Source organism: Plutella xylostella, chromosome 18 (genome assembly GCF_932276165.1).
Source record: "Plutella xylostella chromosome 18, ilPluXylo3.1, whole genome shotgun sequence".
Lineage (NCBI taxonomy): Eukaryota > Metazoa > Arthropoda > Insecta > Lepidoptera > Plutellidae > Plutella > Plutella xylostella.
Genome location: NC_063998.1, coordinates 10,178,739 through 10,206,585, shown reverse-complemented (window position 1 = coordinate 10,206,585; position 27,847 = coordinate 10,178,739). Strand labels below are relative to the sequence as shown.

The 27,847-nt window shown below is 35.4% G+C and overlaps 1 protein-coding gene across 1 annotated transcript; it reads left to right on the top strand.

Annotated features, from left to right (window-relative positions):
• On the top strand, positions 1-15,845 carry LOC119692740. Its single transcript, XM_038114228.2, has 4 exons — positions 1-262; positions 765-887; positions 14,987-15,116; positions 15,634-15,845. Exons 1-4 carry the CDS (start codon positions 188-190, stop codon positions 15,699-15,701), a joined length of 396 nt encoding a protein of 131 aa, XP_037970156.2. The 5' UTR covers positions 1-187; the 3' UTR covers positions 15,702-15,845.
• Positions 15,846-27,847: the final 12,002 nt, after the last annotated feature.

The following is a 27,847-nucleotide window of genomic DNA, read 5'->3' as shown; positions in this document are numbered from 1 at the left end:
ATCTTTGTGGAAAATGAAAAGGAACAATAAACCAACTCACAAAAACAAAACTTCAATGAAGACAACATATACCTATTAGAAAGCTTGCTTCGTAGTTTGCTTGCTTATAATAAGATTTGTAACGAAGACAAAATTTATTTAAAGAGAGACATTTATTAAAGAGAAACACACCACTAGATCCACAATAATGTGTCCTCGGATCCCGCACTGTGGGTGCACGTCAGTGAGAATTGGATGCCTCATATATGGATATCTTAACATCGTAAGTAACTGTTATTATTAAATCTACATCATAATTACCGTCACATGTACGGTGGCCTGCGCCTAAACGTATACAGGCGGAGTTTTTAAAATAGCGATCTCAAGCTCACATGCTGCTCAAGCACATCCACATAAACACCACTGCTACACAGATCACACACAACACGTCCCCAGATTTATAACAGATGTAGCTGGTCCCTTCATCATCAGGGATCGCTATTTTAAAAACTCCGCCTGTATACTTTTAGGCGCAGGCCACCGTACATACGTATATGCTCACTACTGTAATCGCAGAAAAGGTAGTCAGCGATGACTCCATCCGATTTCGCTGTACATTTTTACTCATGTGATACACATCTACAATCTAGTGTGTATCACATTATGTGCACGTTCCCTCACATTTTTTGTTTCACCGTAAGAGTACGTTGTATACCTATATCATCTCAGCGTTCTACAAATTAGCGTTTACTTTTCACTACAATAAAATTATCGATATTTTCCAGGGATATTCGCTGGCAAGTATCATATTTTTCGCAGTAGGGAGTTCTGCACACCAGATGGGCGGTATTGGTGGCATGGTGTCCAATACTGTTGTTCATATCATCTTAGTTGTTGGACTACATATGGTTTGTTTTTTTTTATTAAATTAAACTTTATACGAGTAAAGGTAAGCGTCCACCTTTGGGTATCGTACGCATCAGACGCATCGCATTCTATTTATTCTTTGTCTAGAAATTCGCACATGTCATCAACTTCACACACTTCATCAACTTCGGCATGTGCATCAACTTTGCGATAATCCGTTTGGTCCGATACGTACTATACCGATAGATAGACGCTTACCTTAATACGGTATTTTCTGCCTCATCGTCATCAGCCCGTACTTGTCTAGTGCCGGATGTAACTCTATCCCATGGAGCAGCTCATATGTCCTCAATCTTCTTCACATTTCCTCCTCCAGCCACTCCTACTTACTGTCTAAGGGTGTTTTTAACAGCATGCGGATTTGATCAAGCACGCGGGATTGCCCCGCACGCGTTCATACAAGTATTCATTGTAACGCGTGGAATATGCACGCGGGCCGCGGGAAAATGGCGTGCCATCCCGCGTGCGTGATGAAATCCGCTTGCTGTTAAAAACAGCCCAAGTTCGTCAGTCCAGCGGGCCGGAGGGCGACGCTGGCCTCCATTTGAAACCTCATTTACCGGTTTTCATTACCATCGGTAACCCATCCAATGGCTGACCGTGTCAGTTGTTGCTTAACCTCAGTGATCACTTACGATCACTGAAGCCAACTCGACTACGGACGCTTCCCAACTATGACCTTTTTGTCGATTAAAACATATATCTACATACAGTGAAACTATAAAGTCCTGAAATTAAATGAGGGCGCAGCTATCTTTCGTGTAGCAACCCTATATAGCGAAACAAAACTGACTTTGATACTTGAAATTTCGCCAGTGACTACCTATCCTATTTCTGTATTTAAAAACAACTTACCATACACAAAAAAGCTCAGTATTCAAGCTAGAAGGTGTTAATATGAAGGCTAATAGTGAAACCAATAAATATTTATTTAGATAACGTTATTACAACTGTATTAAATATCCGGATTTTTTGACTAAGGGCACACGTAGTAAAATCATCAATTTCTCTTTTTAAACGGCCTATTCTGTTTCTTCCAGGAGTTAGAAATATTCCATTATAGAGCCCTCTTTTGCAATATGCTAGACGGTACTGTCCGATACTCCTATAAAATAAAATAAAAAATGCTTATTTGAAACTACCCTTAAGTTAAGAAAAACAGAGTTACAGAATGAGAATTTAGTAAGTAAACAAAAAATATAACTTCAAGTATCAAAATGTTATGGTTAGACTCAACCTAAACCAGCTCAAACCTACAACCAGCGGTATGTAAACAATGTTCGACTTGGGCTCTAAACCTAGGTTTATTGATAAATGAAGCGTTGGTACTGATAAAAAAAATATTATTACAATTTGTACAATGTTACATACCCGTCATAGACGCTGTACGAGCGTAAACATCCTCCAAATTCAACAAAATGTGTCCAGCTTCATGTTCCGCTAAACATTGTATATAAACTCGATAAATAACTTCCCTAAATTGACTACGAATATTTTTCTTCTTCTTCCTAATTGCAAACAAGCGTAAATAGTTGTTTTTATCTAGATTATCCTAATAATTAATAAGAAAACTGAAAAAACAGCCAACCGCCAACTGCCATAAACAATTGTTATGACTTTTATGTTTCCTTTCTAATGGTGCCAGGCTCCTGAAAATTTTAGTTCCTCAAACATTAATTTCATGAATTAATAGTTTCACTGTACCGGTACATCACTATTGCATTTTTTTTACATTGGTTGCTAGGAAACAGATAATAACAATAAACGATGACCAAATCTGTGATCAAATCCGGAATCCGGATATTCTATGAATTGAGGCTGTCATTTTAATAGTACAGTGCCACAAACTTATCTGTTCCGGTGAGAGCAAACTAAATTGATCCATATCTCCTTACTTACTAATGAATTGTATATTGTAAAAGATTAGATGGGTTTATTAACACCGCAAGGGCGAATTAGCAATACGAGCAAACTTAAAATCTTATAGAATTAAGAAATATTACACATTTCGGTAGATGGCGCTCGTGATGTAAACATTGAAGTTCTAACACTCCCAGGTTAAATATTCGGAAAAAGTGTAAAAAGTGTCGTAAATGTGAAACAAATTATATCCACACCATCCGCATAATACAAATCTAAAGTGAAAACGTTATTCGTGAAATACAAGCGAGGATTACGAAGAAAACTAACTTTTTGTGTTCACCAAAGAAAAAATACAGTGGCGAAAAAGTGCACCAATTCTAGCTGGAATTATCAAAACAGACACAATAAGAAACTCAACTTCGAGCCTCAAAGTATGTACAATCATTATTTAAGCATGATCCAGTAAAATAAACACGAAAATACAATCAAGGGAAATAGTTAATAAAAACAACAACTTAAACAATACCCTCTTATTAAAAATAAAAACAAACCCTGGTGTCGAGTAGACGAACTAATCTTTCATAGACCACTAGCGCCAATAAGAAAAAGTGACACAAAAGTGAAAACTAAAATATTTACCAACAGCGACATCTATTGTCGAGTGGAAGAACTATCTTTCATAGACAACTAGCGCCAATAAGAAAATGTGACACAAAAGTGAAAACTAAAAATATTTAACAACAACGACATCTATTGTCGAGTGAAAGAACTATTTTTCATAGACAACTAGCGCCGAAAATACTTCACAGCAGTACAAATTAAAAATAAAACCCAACATCTACAAAAAGCTATTGTCAGATTGAATACGAGTACTTAACCAAAACGTTAACTATGGAAGACATCACAGCACTTCTGAAAAACTTGGGAGAACGAATAACAGGCTTAGAAGAAAATCTTTCAATAAAAATAGATAGACTGGATAACAAACTATCGCAGTTTCAATTAGATATAGAGCAAACAAAACGAACACAAAAAGAACATGAAATGAGGCTTAATATCTTAGAAAAGGATGTGAGATTGCGAAATCTAGTGATATTTGGAGTAGAGGAATCAGAAAGTTCCTACAGTGACTTGGAAGATCTACTACTAAAAATTATAAACACTAACCTCAATGTAAAGCTCAGTAGAGAAGAAATCCAACATGCAAGAAGAATGGGGAAAAAACAGAGTCGACCAAGGCCAATAAACTTTGCACTGACAACACTAGGCAAAAAAATACTCATCTTAAAGAGTAAATCAAAACTGAATGATCATGCCTATTACATAAAAGAAGACTATCCCCCTCATGTCTTAGAAATTAGAAAATCACTACAAGAACAATTAAAAACTGAAAAGGCCCAAGGCAAAAAAGCTTTCCTGAAATACGACAAGCTAATTATTATGCCACATAACGAAAACATTACAGAAACTGGAAGTACGAATACATCGAGCCAATTCAAAAAAAGAACCTTTCAACAATCCCCACCATCTCTACAATACGAAAAAGAAAACTCAAAAAATCCGAGCAATCAACCAAAAAAGCACAAAACAAATACAGACTACAGAAGCATAACACAATATCTCAATGTAGAGGCTAAAACTGCGACTTCTCAAAGCAATCAATCTAATTAGCAACTATCAGCGCCTCCTTTATCTCTATCTACCGAAAACATAGAAATAATACAGAAAAATACCGGAAAAATATCCAAATCAAAACCCTCTCCCAATCCGGCTGGTCACCGTGGGGGAAGTAGACCACAACCCTCCATGAATCATCAAGTCGAATTGAATGAAGTTAAAAACAAAATAACACTACAGAAATTAAATAATACAAAAAGAGACTCATATAAGCAACTACAATTAAAGATATGCACCTACAACATACGCTCACTCAAACATCCATCACGTATCATAGAGCTAGAGAATGCTATAAGTCAACTGAATTGGGATATAATTGGACTGTCGGAAATTAAGATAGAAGGTGAAAAAATATTAGAAAAAGACAGATATATCTTAATGTACGGAGGCAAGAAAAAGGGAAGAAATGGCGTAGGTTTTATGATCAAACCATTTCTAAAAAAACACATTGTTGATTTTAAAATATTCTCAGATAGAGTTGCGAGACTAGACATCACATATGGACAAAAAACAATAAGTCTAATCCAAGTGTATGCCCCAACAGAAAAATCTAAAAAGAAAAATAAAGCATGTAGAGAAAAAGAAATACAATGTTTTTACAACGACCTACAAAAAGCCTTGGAAAACACAAAAAGACATACACTCGTAATGGGCGACTTCAATGCTCAGATTGGCCTTCCACGGAAGGAGGAAAACATTATATGCGGAAGATACGGTTACGGGGAAAGAAGCGAACGAGGCCAGCTGCTGATTGATTTTTGCCTGCAAAACAAATTAGTTATTACCAACACTCTCTTTAAGAAAAAAGAAAAATCTAAGTGGACTTGGTGCTCACCCGATGGCAAGACAAAAAATGAAGTTGATTATATTCTGTCAAAAACCAGAGAAAATGTACAAAACACTGAAGTAATATCCACAACCTTTTCGACCGATCACAGACTTATAAGAGTCACCTATAATGCAGAAACACGAATGAACAGAAATAAAATAGGAACTAGTCACAAAAACAATCAATTCAATGAACTGGAAAAAGAATCCTTGAAAAATATGATGCATGAAAAAATCTGTACTATTGAAACATTAGACATACAAGAAAACTACTCGAACACAATTCAGGCTATAAAAGAATGTATTAAAATGCTACCTAAAAACCCCAAAGATGAAAATTTTTATAATTACATAACAGACGATATTAAACTACTTATCGAAGAAAGATGCTATCTTAAGACCATCACCCAAAGAAACCAAGAGCAACGACACCGACTTAAATCTCTACATAAAAAAATTCGCAAGAAAATTATACAAAACAAAAAGAGGAAGAAACTAGAAGCTATAGAACAAGAATTAGAAACCAGATGCTCGACAAAAAGAAGCAACAAACTACACAATAAACATAAAGAATGGGTCAAAACCCTATCAAAGTCGCATCATGGAAAAGCTCAAGATTTAACAAACAGAAATGAAATTGTTGAAGTAGCCACCAGTTTCTACAGAAAGTTATACAGTGAAACTGAAAACAATGAACCTGATAAAAACATTATAGATCCAAATATAGAGCATGAAAAATTACCCAAAATACTAGAAACAGAAGTAGAGTACGCGATAAGACAACTGAAAAAAGAGAAAAGCCCAGGAGAAGACTCCATAACCAACGACACAATCCTCGCAATGATAGAGCCTTTAACGCCCCATTTAACAAAACTGTATAATGACATAATTACCCAAAACAAAACACCCGAAGAATGGAAAATATCACTAATCACCCTGCTCTACAAAAAAGGAGACCCGAAACTCATAGACAATTACAGACCCATAAGTCTATTACCAACACTCTACAAGTTGTTTTCTATGGTGATACTGAATAGAATTTCAAAAAGTTTAGACTATCAGCAGCCTCGCGAACAAGCTGGATTTAGAAAAGGCTATTCAACAACAGACCATATTTTCACTCTGACCCAAATAATAGAGAGATATAATGAATATAACAAAAAACTCTACGTAGCATTTATTGACTACTCCAAAGCATTCGATTCCATATCTCATGCAAAGCTATGGGAAAGTTTAGCCGAACAGGGTATACATAGCAAATATATACATCTATTAAAAAGTTTGTACAGCCAAGCATCTGCGAAAATAAAGCTTGAAAGGATAGGAGACTCCTTTGACATACAGCGAGGCGTAAAGCAAGGTGATCCGCTCTCTCCAAAACTTTTTACGGCTCTACTAGAATCTGTATTCAGAAAAATTAACTGGCACCAATATGGTATAAGCATAGACGGAGAAATACTAACACATCTAAGATTTGCAGATGATGTAGTTATCCTATCTGAAGACCATGAAAATATAGTAGAAATGTTAACAGCCATGGAAATTGAAAGCCAAAAAGTTGGACTCTACATGAACAAGTCAAAGACAAAAATAATGACAAATGGAGAAGAAAAGAACACTACAATAGGCAGTGGAAATATTGAATATGTGAAAGAATATATATATTTAGGCCAATTAATATCCTTTGATAATGCAATAAGCAAAGAAATTGACAGGCGAATAACTTTAGGATGGAAAAAATACTGGCTCCACAAAGATATTTTTAAAAGCAACTTACCAGTTCATTTAAAACAAAAACTAATGGAAAGTGCAGTTCTCCCAACTGTAACATATGGCTGTCAAACTTGGCCTCTTACAAAAAACATAATCAGAAAGCTCAATACATTTCAAAGATCAGCCGAAAGATCAATGTTGGGAATCAAACTAAGAGACAAAGTGAGATGTAGTGTGATAAGATCTATTACTAAAGTAAGAGACATAGTTGAAATGGTCTGCGCACTAAAGTGGAAATGGGCGGGACATGTCGCAAGATACACAGACAACCGATGGAGCGAACGCGTACTAAACTGGTACCCAAGGGACAACCCAAGATCACGGGGTCGACAGAAGAGACGATGGGTCGACGACATTGTCAGAGTAGCAGGCAACACTTGGCAAAGGCAAGCAAGGCAACGGGGGCAATGGAAAGACATGGAGGAGGCCTTTACCCAGCAATGGGTGACCAAATTATTTTTCAATAAATAACAAAATTATTTAATTAAATATTCAAAATATATAAAGTTAAGTGCATGAATTATTATTATTTTATTATAAATTAAATTATAGAGTTTAAAACATCAATTAATTAAATGAAATGAAATGCATGTTAATTTAATATTATGATTTGCAAACTATGTTATTTAAGAATAACTGTAGATAATTTGGAAATAAATGGCAATATTATTATTATTATTATATATTATTATTACACATTTATGTGAGCTGTCACCGGAACAGATAAGTTTGTGGCACTGTATGTAAACAAATCATTTTTTATGAAACGAACGCTTTGTCAACTAGATTGAGTCTAGTTAAAATTGAGACTGCAACTAGTTTTTATAAATCGGTGGGCCTTTCTGGCCTACTACCTCGGCAGAGGGGAACGTCTGCCTATTTCGTCTCCAGGGCCCTGAGTGCGAGTTTTTTAACCTATCGAAAAGTGAAATCGAAACGCAAATTTGTATGGCGTTTTAGACACGCCACCTAGCGGTAAGTAGCTGTACTAGCTCCGCGCCATACAAAATCTGCGTTTCGATTTCACTTCTCGATAGGTTAAAAAACTCGCACTCAGGGCACGACCATTCATACTCAATGCTTGAACCTATGTTTTACAGAAAAATAATGGTGTTGTTTAAATTTCAGTCTAATAGGGAATATGCATGTATTTTTTATATTCTTATTTGATAGTTTTACATCGCTTTATTATATTTATAAAAATCAACGCCAAAAAAATAATTTAAGGTATTCTAAAGAAAGTTAAAAATTTATAACCAACACGCGTCCACTTTTTTTTTTTGGCGGGAAAGAAATCGTGTATAGCTCAGGAAACAGTATTTTCATACCTAATTTTGTCATCGTTGTTACTATTGACGATTGTAACATTTATTTGTTATAGTTTTCGCTCTTAAGATTAAAAAAATATAAGAAAAATGGATAACACTAAACTTCCTTCGAGTTGTAGCGAGAGCGAAGAGATTCAATCGTTGTTTAATGATTGTGAAGGCGATAAAGTTTGTACTTATGAAGATTCTGTGCAAATGGAGTGTCAGCTGAACATCGAGCGCTCAACGGGGAAGCGCCCGAGACCGCCGAGCAACGAAATAGATGGAGATGACAATGATGGCTTCATTACTGTACAAATGAAACCAAAACGAATATTTCGTACAGCTTCTAAAGGCAGTATCGAGGAGAAGATTTATGAAGTATGTTTGTTATCTAAAAGTTGTTTACCTAAACAAGTAGGGTTGGCCAAATTGTTGAAATCTTTGGGTATACAAAATATTATGAAGATTAACTCCAAAGGTCCGTACAGAGCATTTATTACTTTTGGAAGCAAAGAAGACGCAGAGAAGTTAATAAAGTGTGAAAAACTTATTGAGATGGGCTATATATGCCAATTTACGAGTGAAGTAAGTTTGGTTTTTGGTGTTATAAGGGAAGTTGACTTAGACATTGATGACAAAGAGTTATTAAATGAAATATCGTGTGAACAAGAGATGGTATCAGTGCGTAAGCTCAAGAGACTGAATGAGTTACGTGAATGGATTGACAGTGAAACTGTTAGAATTGATTTTAAGAGTCCAATCGTACCTACGTATGTTTCTGTTTTAGGCGCTTCATTCAAAGTTGATTCATATACTTTTCTAGTAAGTCAATGCTCTGGATGCTGGAAATATGGTCACTCCATAAAGTTTTGCCCTACAAAAAAAATTAAGTGTCCAAAGTGTGGCAAAGGGGTTCCGCTCATCTCGCATAATCTTTATTGACCAAAACTCATTTCGCATAACTCGTATGGTCTAAACTTTTTTGGCCGAACCATCACTTTGCCAAGACTTATGTGGCATAAGGCTCGTTTCGTCTAAAACTCTTTAGGCACAATCTGTAAACACCTAAGTTTCGTTTGCTCAAATTTATGTTCGTCTATACCTATGTATAATCTTGTTTCTCCTAATGTTATCTTAATAAATAATATATTAAGTATGTAGTAAATGTACATATTGTGGTATTTTTCTCCTACATCCCGAAAATCACGATATTGTATGATCAAAAAATCGAAAGTTAACGACCAATATAATTATTACATACCCCATGAGATCGAAACCTAAAAATAGGTGCGACGACGAGCAAAGCGAGGAGGAGCGTGTTAGGTGCACATGTTCATCAAAACCAAATCGGAGCGCAGCGAAGCGGAGCGGAGCGTTTTCCAAACAGCGGAAACAATACAAGGCACCAGTCTGCGCTATGTAGGGAGACGCTCCGTCAAAGTTAAAGCCAAACGAATATTATTACTTTGTTTAAACCTATGCCATAGCATTATTAGGCTATTCAAGATTTGGCCATACCATTATTAGGCTAAACAATATTATGCGAAATAACTTTTTACTAAACGAGATTTATGCCATACGATTTTCGGCGTAACGAGACTTTGACCAAACGTTACTATGCAATACGAGATTAGGCAAATAAATCTTATGCCAAAAAAGGTAGAACCGTGGCAAAGATCATGTAAACTGTGAAACCACTGACTTTTTCTGCATAAATTGTAAGGGCGCCCATATGGCGCTTGATAAGTGTTGTCCGATGTTTATTAAGGAAAAGAAAATTCGAGACATCATATGCCATGACAATGTGACTTATAAGAAAGCAGTGGAAATATACCTGTGTACAATGAAGACGTCTAAGGAGTCTGATGTGGTGCAGAACACTGTGGAGAAAGAACTACGTCATAGTAATATCCCACCAAACATTGGTGTCGTAGGTCAGAATGAAGGTCAGAATATCACTTTGAATAATTCATACAGGGATGTACTCGTGTCCAAAGCATACGTCATACATGATAATAATAAAGTAACCGATAGTTGTTCTGAAAGTGAGATAGAGATAAATGGTGCAAAAACATGTAAAAAGCTTAATACCAACAAAAATAACAAGAAACAAAGACAAGGCATAGATCTTATGCTGGAAATACGGTGCAGGTTGAAGAAAATGATTATAAAAAGGATCAAAGACAAAACAAAACAAAGGAAAAACAGTTATGAGAGCTTAGAGCTTAGAGAGCTGTTTTAAAGATTGAAGGAAATAATCTTTTCAAAATCCTCAATAGAAGAAAAAAACTTTAGTATGTTAAAAGTAGTAGTTGAAAAAATTAGTAGTTTTGTTATGAATATGTTTACTGAGGGTGATTTAATACAACGTATGTTCTCTGGTTTATATAATGGATAAGTCATTAAAAAGTCATGTTATTAATATATTTCAGTGGAATGCACAAAGCCTTAGACCTAAAATTACAGAATTTGAAGCGTTAGTAAAAAGAGAAAATATTCATATATTTTTTTTAAGTGAAACGTAGTTAGAGCCAGAAAGTAGATTGAATATTAATGGTTATAATGTATATAGGCACGATAGGTTTGATTCACATGGCGGCGTTGCAATTTTTTACTAATAAATCCATTAATACTGTATTTAAACGTGTTAGCATTAGAAATTCAGGTTTTGAAATTATTCAAGTACAAATTCTTAATTGTAAGCTGTTAAAAAGTATTTACTCCATCTATTGCCCCTCAAGTGTAACTGTGTCATCAGCTGACTGGGATGAATTATTTTCTCTTTCATCTAGTAATTCCATGGTGACTTTAATGGCCACCATGTATGTTGGTCGAATAAATCTGATACCCGAGGGGAGCAGATATTTGATAGTTCTCTGGAGTTCGGCTATGTTTCGTTGAATGATGGACGGCCAACTAGGGTCAAGATGGTTAACGGAGTATTACAACAGTCTATTTTTTTTTTTTTTATTTATTTAACTCTTTATTGTACAGATATTACAAATAAAAGTACAAAGGGTGGACTTAACGCTAAAAGCATATTCTGCCAGTCAACCCGCAGGAGGTACAGGAAAAAATAGGTAATAAGGTGTACAAAAAAAGAATTTAAAAAAAAGGAAAAGAATAGTAAACCTAAGTCACTTAGCCCCTGTTCCACAATGTCTGGTTAGTCGCTACCTGTCGGATAAAATACATGCTGTCACTGTCTAAAAAATAATAACAGAGAGTGACAGCATGTATTTTATCCGTCAGGTAGCCACTAACCAGACATTGTGGAACAGACCCTTAATATTATACCTAATTAACCTATATACAAATATACCGATACATACAATATATTATACATAATATATATACATAAGAATATCTAATACATACATAATAATATATACCTATAAAATATACTTAAGCGGTTCAGGAGAAGCGGTCTATTTATCTAACTTGCTAAGGTAGTAAGCACGAGTCAAACATTTAAACACGTTGCGAGAAGGTGCACTTCTAATATTGTGAGGAAGATTGTTCCATAATCGTACAGCCGTGACCGCGAAGGAATCGGACATAAAGCCAGTCTAGTCTTGATATAACGTTTTGCTCTTCTGATATTGCTATTAATGTGACTTGGAATGTTAGGTACTTGTGAGAACATGGGTAGTGATCATTTGGTTCTTAAATATTCTTTAGGTTGATACCTTAGATGAAATTTTATAGAAAAAAGAAACTTTGCTAAAGCTAATTGGAATGAATATAAGGAGTTTCGAAATGTAATATTTTCTGAATCTGTATCATTTGAATGTGTACAGGTCATGTATGATTGGTTTTTAGAGAAGATTAATAGTGCAGCAAACAAATCGATCCTTTTAAGTAATTAAAATTTGTACAAATATTATTCGAAAATTTACCCCTAAGCAATATTGGAATCAAACATTGTCTAAAGCAGTAGCAGAACTTCGATTAGCTCTAAAAACCCTGAGACGTAACCCAACACCAGATAATCTATGTTTATTAGAAAGAAAAACTGCGGAAGCTCAGCGTTTGATTAGAAGAGCAAAATCAGATAGTTGGCATACCTTTTGTAAAACTACTAATATAATAATATTTGTGAAACTACTGACATATCTGATATGTGGCGGAAAATGAGATGGATGTAAGGTTATCAGCAAGTTAGAAGATGCGTGTCTCAGGAAAAAAAAGAGGAATTGTTACAATCCCTTACGCCTGATTTTGTAATAAATAATACCCCCTGTTTTATCTCTTCAAATGAATTGTTAGAAAGTGAATTCACTATTGTTGAATCGGAGAATAGTCTTAAGCTAAAGTATTCTGCCCCTGGCAATGATAATATTTCCTATTCGATGTTGTCTCATCTTCTCTTCGATGGACAAAACATATTTATTTATTTATTTATGAAAGAATGTTATGAAAAGTCCTGTAAGTTTTTGCAGATATTTAAAGTCTTATCTGGGTTGGGTTGGGGCGTTCATCTCCAACATTTACGTAGATTATATTTATCACTAATTCGGAGTAGGATTGATTACGGGAGTTTTTTATACGATAATAGCGCCAAAACAAATGTGAAGAAATTGGATTTATTACAAAATGGAGCAATGAGAATCGTGGGTGGTTACGTCAGATCTACTCCTGTATATGCCATAAAAAGTGACCTATGCATTTCTCCACTTATTTTAAGACGGAAATACTTAGCGTTTAAATATATTTTAAAGTCTCGTTCGTTTGAAGGAAATCTTACTGTCAAGTATCTTTCCGAATTGGCTCTGCATTTGCATAATAACTTTTGGTCTAGGAAAAAAAAACCTTTGCTAGCAGATACTTTCATAGAGACTGGTTCAGAAAATATTGCTTCGGCTGTTCCCTTAGAAAATTTCAGCTTAGATACATGGATGTCATCTATAGATATCAAAAAGTTTATTAAACCAAATATAGACAGTATAAGTGAGGCAAAATGTACATAATATGAAGTTAACCATCTTAAGAATATAGTTTTGCAGGAGTTAAATCTTAAATATGACGGATGGCATTCTGTTTACACTGACGGTTCCAAAGATAGTGCAGGCAGAGGAGCTTCATTCTTCAATCCAAATTCTAAGGTCCAGGGTCTATTTAGAATTAATTCCTGTGTTTCTGTTATGTCAGTTGAACTTTTGGCTATAAATGATGATGAGGCTGAATAAAATAATTTCTGTAAAATTGTAATATTAACTGATAGTAAGAGTTCTCTCCAACATATTATTAGATGTGTTTCAGGGGAAAGAGGTTTGGCAATTGCTTATAAGAAATTATATCAAAATTAATGAATTTGTGTAAAAGGGGCATAAAAGTTATGTTACAATGGATTCCTTCGCATGTTGGATTACAAGGTAACGAGGAGGCTGACAGGCTTGCTAAGAAAGCAATTAAAGACGGTAATGATGTTGAAGTTGTAGCAAGTTGGTCTGAAGTATTAGCCAAATATTGGCAATTCATACGTGATAATTGGAGAGAATACTTCAACAAGATATCCAAAGAAAAGGGAATTTGGTACCGAAGTATAGTGTGTGAGCCCCCTCGAATACCTTAGTTTAGTTCAAGTCGATTAAACAGACAACAAATTGTGATGGCTCTCCGACTTCGTTCTGGACATATTCCATTAAATAAATTCGGATTCTTGATGGGAAAAGTTACTTCACCCAAATGTGATGAATGTGGAGTAGAAGATGACGTATACCATTTCCTAATGGACTTGCAGTCGGCGGCACAGTTAGTTGATAAGTTTAATATTAATAGAATCGAAGTTGGAGTTTTCCAAAGTATATTGGCTGAGCCATGGTCAGAAGCAGCCAAATTTCTATATTATTTTAAGTTTCATTCTTAGTTTTTAGTTTATTGTTTTGTGTTTATGTATGTTAATTAGAGGGTACGATGGGACTGTCATCCACACCTAGTGACAAAAGTTACTTAAATAAAAGAGATTGAAAAAAAAAGACACGTCCACTATAAACGTCCAAAACTTTGTGTGAAGAGGTGTGACATCATTACTTTCGTTTAAGGGCTCAGAATAATGAGTCTCGCCAGTCGCGCCGACGTTCTGTTCTATGGGCATACATTATTCTGAGATTGACATATCACCACAAATGCTTTAAGAAATTCCGTCACGTTTCAAATAATATTTGACCTTTATTTGACCTTTCACATGTATATTCCCTATTGTGTGTGATAGCATATTTTTGGGTCATCCTTAGCCCATATATGCCCAGAACAAGTTTTAACATCAAGTTGTTTTACTTTGGGATATCTTTAAGATTCAGAGTCTAAGTGCAAATATGCAAAAAACTTAAGTGGGTCGTTAACGAACCTCTGGGCATATTATATGGGTTAAGCTGCGTACAGACCGGCCAAACGAACGCCAACCAACGGTTTTCGTTGCTGCAATCGGCCCTGTATTATGTATGATAGATATCCATCGTTGGGCGTTCGTTGGGGCGGTCTTTACGCAGCTTTAGGTAATTTTACCCCGAGTGTCCTAACCCTTATTTTAACAGAATCGGCTAAGCCGTTTAAAAGTTATGCGACTTTTAGTGCTGAATGGCCGAAAGTTCATACACTTCCAACCTGACACGTTTCTCCTCTTCCAGTACATAAAGTTAATAGTGAAAATATATGAGATATTTTTATGGGTGCTCGTGGCTGTGCTGCTGGTGTTGATGGTGGTGGCCTTGGTGGCTCTCGAGTGGCTCTGGGCCGTGGGCATGCTTCTTCTAGCTGGTATGCCATCCCATTCTGTTCTGAAATGAAACTAAGGAAAAAAAGAAAAAAACACGTATTTGTATGGCATGGCGCGGGAGAGTCGCCACCTTGTGGTATAGAATCTGCACTAGCTCCGCGCTATTCGAATTTGAGTTGATTTTCACTCCTCGATCGGTAAAAACAAACCTACACTTGCTCTCTGGCTGACCTTAAGACTGTAAGACTGTGTCCCCAGTAAACAACATAGTTTACTACCTTCTGAGATAGCGGAGTATTGGTGTAGTATTCACAGTTTTGGGTACCTACAAGTCCTCCAAGTAATTTTGAGCGGTTTGATATTAGCATACATGCAAATAACAGGATTGGTGTGTGGTCAGCATAGTTGTATGGCCGTATAAATCATTATAATGTTCAAAAATATCAATAAACTTTAATACGTTTCTATTAAATTTGAGTATGGCTACCTATTTGTTACTTTAAAAAAAACTCGGCTATGAGTATGAGTTAATAATAATATATTTTTTTCATTTTTCAGTGTTTTTCTGTGTGGTAAATTTATTTATTCGTAGTGCCTATTTAGAAATCAAAGAGGAGGCAGACTGAGACGTGATAATTAATCTGTATAAATAATAATTACTTACAATTATTAGTAATCAGTGAAGTCACGCTATCTAGATAAATATGATATTGGGTCGTCTTTCAAATGTTTCATAAATTAACACATTAAAAATGAATGAGTTATCGTTATAAGTTCTTTTATTTAAAGTCCCTGAACTGTTTTGTAATATTGTAATATGATGAAGGTATATTGATAAATCGTTCAATTGTTTTTATTTTGACCGACGATGTTAATTGCACCAGTAGTCCAGTCAAGGAATGATTTGTAGAGTGCGTGAGCAGGTAACTAAACGATTCCTTCAGAAACTTGTTCAGGGGGCTTAGGTTGTTAACATATCAAAAGTCCTGACTCCTAGGTGAAGAGCGGGGGGAGGAGCGGGGGTTAAAGGTAGGAATTTTTGGTTTTTCGCTTATATCTCGAAAACGGTGCATCGGAGAGAAATATTTTCAACTAATAATATGTAGTTCTTAAAATTATCTAAAACTTTTATTTCATATGTATTTTTCTAATTCCAAACTGTTTTCGAGCTATACCCTCGGCAAAAGTTGAAATTTACAAGCAAAATCAATTCAATTCAAAAGATTCATAAACATTGCATCGAATTTTCTAAACCGATTCATAAACGAAAAAGGTGAATAGAAAAGAAGTTCTAGATTTTTGAATGCCCTTTTAGAATATATATAGATATTATGCTGGTTAATGTCCTACCCGCCTAAAGTTACAGCTATTTGAAATGTTTATGAATCCTTTGATTTGAATGGATTTTGCTTGTAAATTTCAACTTTTGCTGAGGGTATAGCTTGTTACGAAGTAAATGACGTTACTTGTTTTTTTTTTAAACTATTTTATTAATTACACAATTATACAGGAAATACAGGAAATAGAATAAGAGAGTTTGGAGTCTAGATATGGAATGAATATAATAATGATTTGAGCCAGCTTATATCCTAAGAGAACATGGGAATAGTAAATACTTATTATCTAATGGGTTAACAAGACATCATGGGAATAGTAAACAATAATAAAATTATCTAATGAGTAAACAAGCTTATTACTAATGGGTTTAAGGTCTAGGAACACTTATCACTATCACTAATCACTAAAGTATTCGAAGTAGGTAGTCTATTATATTATATAACACCTCCCCCCTTAGAACAAAGATTGGGCCGGTTTGGCCGATCTTTGCTGCTCGCCTTCGGAATCTTCGGATTCAGAGGTCATAGTAGTGTTCATGGAAGCCATGGGCACGGCTATGTGCGTTCTTCGTCTCGATCTATCAAAGCAGTTGTTAAATATTTGGATACAACCATGATCTGGGGTTGGCCCTCTTCGCCATAATCTGTGCGGGCATAATTTATATATTAGGAATGCTAGTAGGGCTATTCCAATGAAATAATTGAAAATTGAAAATTTTGATGTGTGTCTTTCTATAAATGATTTCTCGTTGAGGTTTTTCAGTTTGTTTGAATACTGTTTGAGTTCATCTTTCATGGATTGAAGATTTTCTAATGGGACATTATTTATTCTGATTGGTAACAGTTCTGGAGTTGGTGGGATGTTCTCAACATCTGTCAGACAATTCGCGGAAATGTCAACTGTTACTACAGGATGAGTTATGTTCATTGATTCCTCTTTGGTTGTTGTAAGAGTTATGAATGTAGAGAAGAGCTTGCATCCTTCCTGTAGACTTAGGATACCGGCATCGTTTAACTCATGGTGTGATGTCTGATCTCCACACTGTAGGACACATGGTGTTTTGCGGTTGAGGATATATATCCATTTATTTGCAGATATTCTTTGGAATGTGTTAATACTGGCAGAAAAGGTTGTGACTTCACATATGTTCGGAAGGTTGTGGGTTGTGGGTATAGCTTAGTAGAATAGCCATTTCGCAGATCGGACGAGTATTGTAGTTGTAGACTGGAACACGGTTGCACACTCGCTTCCCAGGTGCGTAGAGCTTGCATTGATCCAGAGAATTGATGGTGACATACTGTTGTTGCGTGGAACTTGTGGCAAGGTATGTTTGCTCGGGAAGGATGGTGGAGTATAGGGATGTGTTAGGGTGTTTGATAGGAATAGAATATAAATGATATATAATGAATTTATCATTTTTTATAAGAGGGAATTCGATAACATAAGTTAATCTATTCATGTATATATATGAAGTAAGAGAAGATGAATCTAATATCTTGTGAATATTTGACATAGTAATAGGGAGAACTAAACTTTTGTCAGATCTCATGTGACTAGAGGATAACAGCTCTCGGTATAATCTTGTTGTTGATATTATTGAAGGATGGACGATTTCCGATTTAACAAACAATATACTCATGAGGATGTCATCTATCTCTTGTTCTAGAGATATTACCGACTCTAAGATTTGCATTGAAATTGAATTAATTTCTTCTATTATTTTTAAATCAAATAGGATTTTGTTTGTTTTGTTTAGGTAATTACTTAATCTGTCTAGGTTTTCATTAATAATGTGTTCATCGTAAGATATTTTGAAAATAGTTTCATTGAAGTTTGTTACTGTAGAGGAGACGATCTGAAGTTGTTGTTGAAGGATTTCGGAAGTTTCAATTTCATGTTTTTCTAGTAGATTAATACATTTATCAAAGTGTTGGGCATCTTTAGCATCGGGGGTTCCAATCAACCATTTCAAGACCGTACCAAGACCGTCGAATATTTCTCGTTTCTTTCTAGTAAAAGTTTCTGAATAGGAAGTTAATTCAGCGAGACGCGAGTTAATTTTTTCTAGGTTAATATTTATAAACGAAGTTGTAAGATGTGTCTGGGCGAGTTCAGGATACTTATTAGTAAGTGAGTAATATTTGTTAGTTAGACGTAAGAGTGATTCTTTGGTAAGGAAAAGAGGTTCTAGGTTTCGATAAATAACTAATTTCCATGATCCTTCGGCAATAGTGATTTCATCTTCTTCTTGAAAGTAGAGACCCGAATTAGAGGGTAATGATTTAGTTAGGTTTTCTCCGACAACAAAAGTTGTGGAATACCTGTAACGACGGAATTCTTATGTTAATTAGAATTTGATTCATCATTTTTAGGGTTCCGTAGCCAAAATGGCAAAAACGGAACCCTTATAGTTTCGTCATGTCCGTCTGTCCGTCTGTCCGTCTGTCACAGCCGATTTACTCGGAAACTATAAGTACTACAGTGATGAAATTTGATGGGAATATGTGTTGTATGAACCGCTACAAAAATATGACACTAAATAGTAAAAAAAAGAATTGGGGGTGGGGCCCCCCATACATGTAACTGAGGGATGAAATTTTTTTTTTCGATGTACATACCCGTGTGGGGTATCAATGGAAAGGTCTTTTAAAATGATATAAAGTTTTCTAAAAAACATTTTTCTTAAAGTGAACGGTTTTTGAGATATCAGCTCTCAAAGTCGTAAAAAGTATGTCCCCCCCCCTCTATTTTTATAACTACGGGGTATAAAATTCTAAAAAAAATAGAGGTGATGCATGCTAATTAACTCTTTCAACGATTTTTGGTTTGATCAAAGTATCTCTTATAGTTTTTGAGATAGGTTGATTTAACTGTAATATTATATTTGCTGCTACGGAACCCTTTGTGCGCGAGCCCGACTCGCACTTGGCCGGTTTTTACGTTTAAAATAGGATTTTGTAAAAATATATAGTTTGTAGAGTAGGATGTAGAAAAGGAATTTAATAAGAGAGCAAATAATAAAACTAATATAAGGATTGTTAAATATATCGTTGAAAGAATTATTTTGTGGCAAGGGATGCGCCATTGCTTGATGAGACACCCTGTAAAGAAAATTGAATTTTACTAATTCAATAATTTAATTACTAATATTATTATTTAATTTGATATACTAAGTACTACTAATGACTCGCTAGTCGCCTTGTACGACACCCTGAGTATAGGGTTGGTGCTATTCTACTCTGCCGGTCACCACACGGCTAGAAAAATACTAATGATGGACTATACCAGATATTGATGGTTGTGAGTCATGCAAGGGTCGTAGACGATTTGCATGCACTAGCTGTGTTTTACCCGATTTTTTTATCATATAATTTTCATTAAATCCTATTCGCACGACTTCATATGGTCCGTCCCATTTTGAGTCTAAGTTATTAGGATTAGGGATTCTGAGCATAACTTTGTCTCCGATATTATATTTAGCTATATTTTTAATCTGACTATCATAACGTTGTTTTGCCTTTTGTTTCATGTCTTCAATGTTTTTTAAAGCGGTTTCTCTAGAGATTCGCAATCGTTCGTTAAGATCCTTAAGATAATCGTTAGCAGTGTAATCGGGTATTTCTTTTAGAGAGTAAAAAGGTCGTGGTTTATAACCAAACAGAAGTTCATGTGGGGTAAAGTTTGTGGATTGGTTAAGAGAGGTATTGTGACACATTACAGCAAAGGGTATTATTTGGTCCCAGTTTTTCATTTTGCGGTTGTGATACATGCGGATATGGTCGCGTAATGTGGCATGGAATCTCTCTAGGGCACCGTTAGTTTGAGGGTGATAGGCCGTGTTAAATGTGTGATTGGCTCCGAGAAGTTTCATGAGTTGTTTCATAGTGCTATTCATGAACTCTGTTCCTTGATCGGAATGAAATCGCTTGGGAACTCCATAATGTTGGCAAAAGTGAATCAATTGTTTGGCAACTGTAGTTGCTTCTTTATCGGGAATAGGGTATGCTTGAACATATCTTGTAAGTTCATCTTGTAGGGTGAGAATATACCTATTGGATTGATCTGATACGTCAGAGTAGGAAACTAAGTCCATAGAAACTCGTTCGAATGGTTCTGTAGATTGTGAGGTGATAACCATTGGGGCTTGGAATGTTTTTCTTTGTATTTTATTTCGTTGGCAAATAGAACAAGATTCAATATAATTTTTAATATCTTTAGTCATACCTTTCCAGTAATATTCATTGCGTATTTTCCTTGTAGTTTCTACTAATCCACGATGACCCGACAATGGTTCATCGTGATAGGTTTTGAGAATATTAGGTATCTCTTCACGGGTTGGTTCTGATATTTTGTTTTCGCAAATAATTATTTCTGTGTCGTAAAGATCCGCTAAGTATGCAGAGATGTGATATTGCTGGTTTCCTAGCATCTTGCAAGTTTTATCGTTTTTGAGATCTGGGACATATAATGCATTACATTTATTATATTGTAAGCATGCTAAGAGGCACTTGAAATAGCTTTCAGCGTCCCATGGATCATAGTGGCTTGGTCGAGTGACAGATAAGTATAAGTTTTGTTTATAGTTAGAAACAAGTGTGTCAACTTGATAGAGGGTTTTTGGTTTTTCTAAGTATGGTCCTACTTGAGAACAGAGATTTATTGCTTCAACGGAGAAGTAGTTATTTTCGGATAATATACTTGAAATAGGAATGAAAACATTCTTATGTTTTTTGTCCAGTAAGTTATCGGGAGTGAACTTGAGTTTAGGGGTATCATATGTGGTTGGTGGGTTTCTAGAAAAATGTTCATAATTAAGCTGAAGTATGTCAGAATCATTTGCTTCGTTGACAGCTAATACTGGGGGTTTCGATAAGGCATCAGCATTATTGTTATGTATTGGAGGTCTCGATAAGGCATCAGCATTAGTGTTATACTTTCCTGCTTTGTACACGATTTCGTATTCATACTGTTCGAGGCTAAGACGCCATCTAACCAATCGACTTCCTGGGTCTTTAATAGAAAAGAGCCACATGAGAGGTTTGTGATCTGTGACTATCTTGAACTTTCTACCAAATAAGTATGGTCGGAAGTGCTTGACCGCCCATACAATTGCTAGTAGTTCACGTTCTATAGTTGAATAGTTACTTTCTGCCTTATTTAAGGTACGTGAGGCGTACGCTATGGGTAGATCTTTTCCTATTTCTCCCTGAGATAGCACAGATCCTATCGCATGTAATGAGGCGTCTGTGGTGAGTATGAATTCTTTACTGAAGTCTGGATATTGTAGAATAGGCGGGTTAGTAAGAAGGCGTTAACTTGTTGTTGTGCCGTTCCCCATATGAATGGAACGTCTTTCTTAAGTAAACTTGTAAGAGGTTTAGTTAGTTTACTAAAATTGGCAATAAAACGTCGATAATAACCGGTCAAACCTAGAAAAGCTTTTATATCTTTGCAATTTTTAGGAGTTGGGAAATTTTGAACAGCTTCTACTTTGATAGGATTGGGTTTGACACCTTCGTTGGAAATTATGTGACCTAGATATGCTACTTCACGCCTGAGGAATTCACATTTATCAGGCTGAACCTTTAAACTATATTTTCGTAGCCTTGAAAATACTTCGTGCAACTTCTGTTCGTGTTCTTGAAGACTGGAAGCAAAAACTACTATGTCATCTAAGTAGACAAAACACCGTTCGCCTTGTAGGCCACTAAGCACAGAATCCATTACCCGTTGGAAAGTTGCCGGGGCATTTTTCAAACCGATTGGCATTCTTTTATATTCATAGTGACCATAGGGCGTGCTAAAGGCTGTTTTAGGTATATCCTTAGGATTTACTTCAAGTTGATGAAAGCCAGATGCTAAATCTAGGGTTGTAAAGTATTGTGAATGACCTAATTTATCTAGGATGTCGGATATGTTAGGTAAAGGGTAGCTGTCTCCTATTGTTATATCATTGAGTTTACGGTAGTCAATAACTAATCGCCATTTTTGTTTACCAGAGGCATCTAATTTCTTTGGTACGACCCAGATAGGGCTACTCCAAGGTGATGAACTAGGTTGAATAATATTTTGTTCTAACATGTTTTGGATTTGAGTTCGCACTTCCTTTTCATGTACTTGTGGAAATCGATAAGTCTTAGTATGAATAGGATGATCACTAGTCGTGGGAATAGAATGCTTTGTATGATTAGTGAACGTCAATGAGTCTCCTTCTAGGAAAAAGATATCGAAGTATTCACGAATTATCTTATCTAATGACTCTCTTTCTTCTTGATTTAAATGTTCTTTCCTAATGAGGTTGAGAACTTTGTTTTGTTTATCTAATGAGTTTGGGGTTTGTATATTGTTATCCCTAGATAAACAATTAATGTTGTTTATTTGTTCTGAGTTGGTATCATAAGGGAGAACTTCGACTAATGGTGTTTGTATTATCTTATCATTATTGGTTGTAACAAATAATTGTGCTGACAAATACAATTATATGACATGTAGCCTAAATAAAAATATGTACAATGCGTGTTATAAATCTGACTGTATCAATTTCTTTGATACTAATTTGTATGTAGATAATTTTAAGTTGACCTGGGACAGTTTATTTCTGTCCTTAAATCAGAAACGACGTTTAGCTACAGAAGTAGCTCCTCTTATTAACTCAGTTATAAGCATTATAACGAAGAAAACTTGTGTCCCTATTGACACCGTCAGTAGTAATACTGAAAATAGTACAGTAGATTTAAATTAGATTTTCAGACAACGGGAGAGCATCATAGCGTTGATATAAAGATTGATTCAGTTCACTGCTCTCTCGGCTCAAAACTATCGAAGGACAAGACATTTAAGAATGAATTTAAATTGGTACATCAGAATATTCAGAGTATTTCTTCTAAATTGTTAGAAATAGAACTATTTTCGGAAAAATTTAACATTGATTGTTTATGTATCACAGAACATTGGTTAGACGAGAATAAAATGATGTTCCAATTAAAAAATTACAAACTTATAAGCTGTTTTAACAGAAATATCAACGAGCATGGTGGGTCACTTATATTTCTTAAAGAAAATTGTAAATGTAAAGAACGAAAGGATATAGTTGCTCTTTCTGTTAAACACCATATAGAAATTTCATGTGCAGAGCTTAATAAGTATACAATAGTATGTACCTACAGGCCACCTACTGGTGATTTTATTACCTTTGAGACTGTCATGGAGGATGTTCTAAGGTTAGCTTCCAATAGTAAAAAGGAAGTAATAGTGTGTGGTGACTTTAATGTTGACCTATTAGGTGACTCTCCTAATAGGTCGAAATTGTTGTTACTTTTTAAATCATTTAATCTTTTTAATGTTTTTCTGGAACCAACTAGAATTACACCCACGTCAGCCACTTGTCTAGATAACATATTCTGTAACTGTGAGTTTAAAGACAGTAGTGTGATTAATTGTCTGAGGTCAGATCACAGTGGGCAGACCATTACCTTAGTAAACACTGACAAGACAAATAAAACTAAGGTGAGATGCAGACCGATTACTACAAAGAAAATTGACAATTACTTGAAGAAACTAGACGAAAAACTTCCGAATGTTAAATTAGATTGCAATTCTAATGAGATGTATAGTAACTTGTTTAAGATAATAGCTGATGAGTTTGAGAGTAATTTTGAAACGAAGGAAGTTTTGATTGACAATAAAATTAAATTTTGTGACTGGGCTACAGAGGGTATTCGCAAAAGCAGGGCGACATTATATGATCTGTATGAGATGAAAACATTCATACTCCGACCTGACTTTCAATCTTATGTGAAGAAATATAGCAAGATGTATAAATGTGTCTGTCACTGTGCGAAGACAATTTTTATTAATAACAAGATTAAAGACTCTGCTAACAAATCTAAGGCCGTTTGGACTATTATTAATAACGAAACGGGGAAGAATCGAACACGCGAGACAAATTTATCTTTGAAGGTAGGCAATGACATTATAACATCGAATGATGCGGTGGCGAGGGTCTTTGAAGAGTTTTTTACGAACATTCCTTTAGAGACTACGTGTAACCTAGATTCTTCGGCTGCAGCAGCTGAAACCCTGACGAAGGAGAACGCACCTTCAACCGATAAGGAATTTAAATTCAGATATATTAATACATTAACTATTATAAAAACATTTAAGTCATTAAATATGAAGAAAACTGAAGACTTGTAGGGAATGTCAGTTAAATTTGTTCTTTCTATTATTAATAAAATCGCCCCAATTTCGGCTAACATCTTTAATAAATGTATCGCTGAAGGTGTGTTCCCAGATCTTATGAAATTTAGTAAAATTATACCTCTGTTCAAAAGTGGGGATATGGAGGACCCTGCAAATTTCAGGCCTGTCTCGGTTCTTCCAGTTTTGAGTAAAATATTTGAGAGGGTCATACTCAGTCAGATGCTTTTGCATTTCAATGATGCTCGATTGTTTCATAGCCAGCAGTATGGTTTTACAAAAGGCAAATCAACAGCCGATGCCGGTACTGCGTTGATTAAGCACATATTTGACGCCTGGGAAGACCATCACGATGCTATTGGAGTCTTCTGTGATCTGTCGAAGGCGTTTGATTGTGTAGACCATCAGACTTTAATTTCGAAACTTAGATACTATGGAATAGGAGGAAAGGCTTTAGATTTGATATCTTCATATTTAGACAAGAGACAACAAAGGGTCGATATTAACAATACTAAATCACAGGGGGCTCATGTAAAAATAGGCGTCCCTCAAGGATCTATTCTAGGACCATTTTTATTCCTCATTTATATTAATGACTTGCCTTTTATGGTTGAAAAATTGACTAATATAGTTTTATTTGCTGACGATACTTCTTTGCTTTTTAAAGTTAAAAGAAGAGAAAATAATTTTAATGAAATTAATTCAATTCTATCTGACATACACGATTGGTTTACCGTTAATAATCTTCTATTGAATTCTAAGAAAACGAAATGTATTAAATTTACACTGCCGAATGTTAGACAATGCGATACTAACATTATTCTAGATGGGAATAAATTGGACCTAGTTAATGATACTGTCTTTCTTGGGATGACTATAGATTCAAAGTTACAGTGGGGACCTCACATTGAAAAATTGTCTGGAAGGTTGAGCTCCGCAGCTTTTGCTGTACGGAAAATTAGACAGCTGACCGACGTTGAAACCGCCAGATTAGTTTACTTTAGTTATTTCCACAGCTTATTATCGTATGGCATTTTGCTTTGGGGTAGAGCAGCTGATATTGAAACTATATTTGTATTACAGAAAAGAGCCATCCGCTCTATATACAAACTTGGTTCCAGGGATTCATTGAGAGAACTATTTAAAGAAATTAACATCCTTACAGTTCCATGTCAGTTCATTTTTTCCAATTTAATGTATGTACGAAAGAATATTTCAACTTTTGATACAATTGGCAGTAATCATGACATTAATACTAGGAACAAGCATAAGCTGGCTTTTCCAGCGATGCGTCTGGCGAAAGTTAATAAATCGTTTTTAGGGTACTGTATTAGATTTTATAATAAGCTTCCAGCAGAAGTTGCTCAAATGCCAGAGAATAAGTTTAAGTGTTACATTAAAGAGAAACTCAGTAAAAAAGCTTATTATAAAATTGATGATTACTTAGAGGACGTTAATGCATGGCTGTGATAAGTAGTTAGCTCTGCTCATATTATTATAATAATAATTATTAAGCTTATATGTATTGTATACCAACTAGTTTTAAGTCTTTTTTTGAAAAGATGGCTCAGGAGTTTCTTGCCTCCGTTCTTCTCCTTAGACAGAAAGAGCCCCCCCTTATCCGAACGGAGAGTAATTTGTAAAAATTGACGTTCATCAGAAAATTTTATATTTGTACGATGAATAAAAAAAATTGAGTTTGAGTTTGTATTCACACAAGTAATTACAAATGTGTTGTTTTTGACATTTACTAATGCGCTGGGAATAACTATTCCGTTATCGATCATTTGTTTATTTACTAATGCTGTTCCATTTCCGAGACTATTTGTGGTACAAGTAATGACTGTTTCTGTACGGCTGCCCAATATGTGTCGATTTGAGTTAATATGTTCTTGCTGTTCTTTCTGTTCTTCTAAATAAAAAAGCTTATACGATATATTTCGTATTCTCATGGTTTTTGATTTGACGTAAATATTAACATTGAATTTAGTCATGAAATCGTTACCAAGAACTCCATCAGCAGGAATGTTTAGATTGGCAATGTGAAACTTATGTGGAGGGAATGAGTCAAGAGAGATCTGAGCAGTTCCGAAACTTTCTATTTCAGATTCTTTTCCTGAAACGCCTACGATTGAGACTACGTTTGATGTATTAACAGTCGTTTCACCTATCTTATCCTTTCGTAGCACCGAGATACCTGCTCCGGTATCTATTAAAAGTGTCACGGGTTTACCGTTCACATGAAAAATACAGTGTAAGAGATTTTCTGGGGGAACGTTCAAAGATGATATAGTAATTGATTCGTGATTCGAATTAGGAGTTAGTTGTGATTTAGAATTTGATTCAGTGTTCTTAGGAATTGATTTAGTACTAGATTTAGGATTTGATTTCGATTTATGATTTTTTTTTATTTTTCTAGAGCTTCGAGATCGGGGCTGGTTACCCTGTTTGCGAGCTGTAACTTCCGTTTCTGAGGATTGGGGCTGGTTACCCTGTTCGGATGATTTACTTTGCAAATTTGTTTTTCCACTGATAGAGTCATTAGAATTAGAAATTGAGTTTGAATGTATCGTTAGATTGAAAGAGTCAGTTTGAATTGATTTAGAATTGATAGAGTCAGTTTGAGTTGATGCATCTTTAAATTGTCTCCGATAGACTGGTTGTAATAGCGATTGCTTGCTTTTATTATTTTGGTTATTGGGTTTATGACATGGTTGGTTATTTACCATTGAAGTTGGTGAATAGGGTTGATCCCCTGTGTCAGTGTCTGGGAGGTTGAGCAGGGGGGCAAAGCGATTTCCGACGAGCTGCTCACCTCGAGGGTCGCTTCCGAGTTTAAATTGTTGATTTGGGCTGGTGGAGCGGGCAATGCAAGCCTAGTTTGGTTATTCTGTAGACTATTATTATATGCCCTTTTGCGACATTCAGAAATCAAATGACCTACATTTTTACAGTAGTTGCAGGTTTTTGGGGTTGGTTGTGGTAGTGCGGGCCTAGTCGCTTGGGAAGACGATGTTGGTCGTGGTTGAAATGTTGGTTGTCTGGTATTTGAGAAAACTCGATTAGCAGTAGGTTTAAAGTTGGTGTTAGCAGTAGATCTAGGATTTGTATTAGAAGCTCTAAACAATGATTGTCTGGCATGATTCATAGAACGAATTTTATCTTCTTGCATAGCGAAGTGTCCCGCCTCCGTGAGAGACGTGAAACCTTTTGTTCGCAGCATCATACCCATATC